Genomic DNA, 3,376 nt, shown 5'->3' on the forward strand with positions numbered 1-3,376 from the left:
CAGCACCCGTGGGTGCATCCCATCGGGGCCCACGGATTGATTGCGTGTGTCCCGCTTGCTTAACTGACCCCCAACCCAGTCCTCACCGACCCAGTCAAACTCCTCCTTTCTCCTGACTTCCTCTGGGGCCTCAGGGCTCTGCGGCTCCTGAGGACAGGCTCCAGCAGGATAGACAGAGGCAAAGGAGGCATTCGGTACCTCCGCCTTCTCTGTATCCTCTGTCACCAGGGCACCCGCCTCGCTCAGCAGTGGGCCTGCAGTGCCTCTGGTGTTAGTGTTGTCTGCAGGGTATTTGAAGATGCCCTTTCTGCTGTCCTTGACCTCCATTGCAGGGCTGAAATCCAAGGAGGCCTTAGCTTTCCTAGTTGCCTCCCTACATCCTCTGACAACAGTCCTACAGTCCTCCCAAGTGGCCATCCCCTCCTTCCAAGATCTACAGACTCTCTTCATCCCCTTGAGTTTGCCCATCAGTTCCATGACCGAGGGGTTGGATTGGGCGGGGTGCCCTATCTGCAAGGGAGGAATGGCAGGGGGAGTGGGGAGAAGAGGTCTCTCACCTGGCCAGCAGACCCATTGCCCAGTGTCTGGTCTCTGCCTTGAGGAGTGTGTCCCAGCCACGCTTACATTCCACTTTAAACACCACGTCCTCAAGGTCAAGACAGCAGAGCAGCGCTTTCAGGGTCAGCACTGCAAACCTGTGTGCAGAGCAAAGCCCAGGTCACGCTGGGAGCCTTGGCCGCAGCCCCGGGGCCGTGGGAGGGATGGGAGGACTGGGGTGGAGCACCTGTTGGGGGTGGTGAGAAGGCAGTCTTCCTCCTGGCATTTCATCCAGAAGCTTTCAACCTCCTCTGGCATCTGCTCTGTGCTGAAGAAAATTTGGAAGAGCAGAGCCAGGAAGAGACGGGGGAAATGCTTCTCCAGCCACCCTCGGAAGAAGGGCACTGGCCGGAGGATCTCCCGCAGCACCCTGGTTGCCTGCAGAAAAGAAAACACGCAGAGACAGTGCTCAGTGCCAAGACGTCCCCATGGCAGGGCCCGAGCGTAGGAGGGTGAGGCTCAGGCGCTGCCTGGGGCCACGGGAGACGCAGGGGGAGCACCTGGCCCGGCTGCCCCTCAACCTGCCCCTAAGCCATATTCCCAGCCCACCACGCGAAGCAGGGGGATGCAGCGGTGGCACAGGCTGGAGAGCTGCCCAGAGAGGCGACCCTGGGGGCGAGCAAAGGCCTGGTCCAGAAACTCACGGTCAGGGCAAAGATGTCGCCGTCATCCCCATCGGAGGTGGACGTGCTGTGCAGCGGCCAGTCCTCCAGCACGCAGAGCAGCTCCAGCAGCACCTTCTCGGCAGTCGCGCTCTCGGACGCCATCGCCCTCCACATGGTCGCAGCAGCTCTGCAAGCCCAGAGCTCCGTGTCAGCGCGGTCTCGGCCACAGCACCGTGGCCCGGGCAACCGCGGGGTCTCAGGCTGGCAGCCAGGGACAGGTTCTACAGCCTGATGGGCTCTAAAGGTCTAAAAGTGAGCCCTGAACCCTCGAGGCAGGTGGGCTGCATACCTGTCACACGATGGACTATAGCATAGGAGGGTCACCACCACATCATGGGGGTGCACGCGGGTCAGCTCCAGAAGGGCACCGTCCAGCCTGTGCTCAGCAGCCCCATCCATGTTGAACACGAGCCACCAGTAGATGCACCTCACAATGCTCGGCACCTGAAGGAGACATGGCTGAGGGTTGGAGTGCTGCCAGAGCAAACCCTTTCCCCAGCTTCCCCCGAGAAGTGCTTCCCGTCCCACCACCCTCTGCTGGCCTAAGAAGCTGTCAGGTGCCCAGCGGACCTGGGCTTCAAGGGGCACAGGATCCCTGGGGGGGCTCGAGCCCTGGCCACAGGCTACTAACTTGCTCCAAACTGGAGGGGTCGCTTCCCACAAGCACATCCAGCATGGCAGCAGGAGCCTCTGCATCGATGGAGACAGAGTCTGTCATGTGCTCGATGGCCGCGATGGCGGTGGCTTCACGCTCAGCGGGCTGGAGGGATTCCCAAAGCATCTGCAGGTGAAGGAAGGGCAGGGAAGAGGAGGATGTCCCCTCAAGTGCTCCAGTGGTGGTGCTGGGCTGACCAGTGAGAGCAGGCCCAGCCCAGGCGAGCACGGCTGTCGGTACCTGTGCTTTTCTGTGGAAGCGGACACGGGTGTCTTCCTGCTCCTGCTCCTCTTCCTCTTCTGGCAGGTCCCGGTGTGGATCTGGCAAAGCCCGAGCACAGGCAGAGCTGAGGGGCTGTGGGAGAGGCTGGAGAAGGGAGCCGAGGGCCCTGCCCTCTGCAGGCAGGGGCAGCCCCAGGACTGGGGCTGGTGGGGACCCCTTCTCTCTGGCTGCAGGTTGGGGCTGGGGCTGCCCATTGGGTGGAGCATGGGCAAAGCGTGGCCGTGGGGAACAGCCCTGCCCCCTCTTTCCCTGCGGATGTCCACAGGGCATGGGATGGGATGGGATGGGATGGGATGGGATGGGATGGGATGGGATGGGATGGGATGGGATGGGATGGGATGGGGTCGAGCCGGCTGCAGCCACTAGCCCTGTGGCCCAGCTCAGCCACTCACCAGCCTGCAGAGGTTGCACCTTTTCCTCCTCATCAGGCTGCCATGCTGGGGCAGTGCCAGCACCTTCCTCCTCCTCCTCCTCCAGCCAGGGCATGCTGGGGGATCTCTCTGCCATGCCACTGAGGAGGCCTGGCCTCGAGGGCTCCTGCCACGGGGACGGGAGACGCCTGGGAAAAGTGCCACAGACGTGGGTCGGAAGGGAAGGAGGTGGCTGTGCAGGGGCTCCTCGCAGCCCTGTCCTGTCCCGTCCTCCGGGCAATGTGGGGTGGCTGCGTCACCGCCAGCGCTCATATCCTGGAGGGTGACAATGGGCCTTGTGACACGCTGCCCTGCGCCGTCCAATCCGCAGCGCTCGGATCATGGCGGGTCACAAAGGGCCCTGTGACACGCTGCCACGTGCCCGTGTCCTGGGGTCTCCCTAAGCCCAGCCAACCTGCCCCGCAGTGGCACAGCCCGAAGGAGATCCGCAGGGGCCGGCTAAAGAGGCACCTGGGACCCCTCAACAACCCAAGCAGCAACACCCAGGCGGGAAGCAAAGGGCAGTCCATGGCGGGGAGAGGAGTTGTGGAGACCTCCAGGGACACGTTGTTCAGGGATCTCCACATCTCTGGGCTCTGCCCATGAGCTTTGTCGGCAGCATTAAGGCTTCGGCAGAAGAACCAAAGGGCAAAGGGGTTTCTGGCCACTTTTCCCACCGTGCTGCACGACCGGGCAACTGTTTCTCAGCACAGGTACCCTTTTGCTCCTCTTCCCCAAGGCTCTGGGGACACTAGGGACCAAAGCAA

At 62.6% G+C, this 3,376-nt stretch overlaps 1 protein-coding gene across 1 annotated transcript; it reads right to left on the reverse strand.

Moving 5' to 3' along the window:
* Positions 1–506: 506 nt before the first annotated feature.
* LOC147416417 (maestro heat-like repeat family member 5) lies at positions 507–2,685 on the reverse strand. Its single transcript, XM_086462630.1, has 8 exons — positions 2,592–2,685; positions 2,158–2,237; positions 1,894–2,043; positions 1,552–1,706; positions 1,242–1,389; positions 785–975; positions 558–695; positions 507–510 (listed from the first exon to the last, which is right to left on the reverse strand). Exons 1-8 carry the CDS (start codon positions 2,683–2,685, stop codon positions 507–509), a joined length of 960 nt encoding a protein of 319 aa, XP_086318756.1.
* Positions 2,686–3,376: the final 691 nt, after the last annotated feature.

The sequence above is a fragment of the Leptosomus discolor genome, chromosome 1 (assembly GCF_034619465.1).
Source record: "Leptosomus discolor isolate bLepDis1 chromosome 1, bLepDis1.hap2, whole genome shotgun sequence".
Lineage (NCBI taxonomy): Eukaryota > Metazoa > Chordata > Aves > Leptosomiformes > Leptosomidae > Leptosomus > Leptosomus discolor.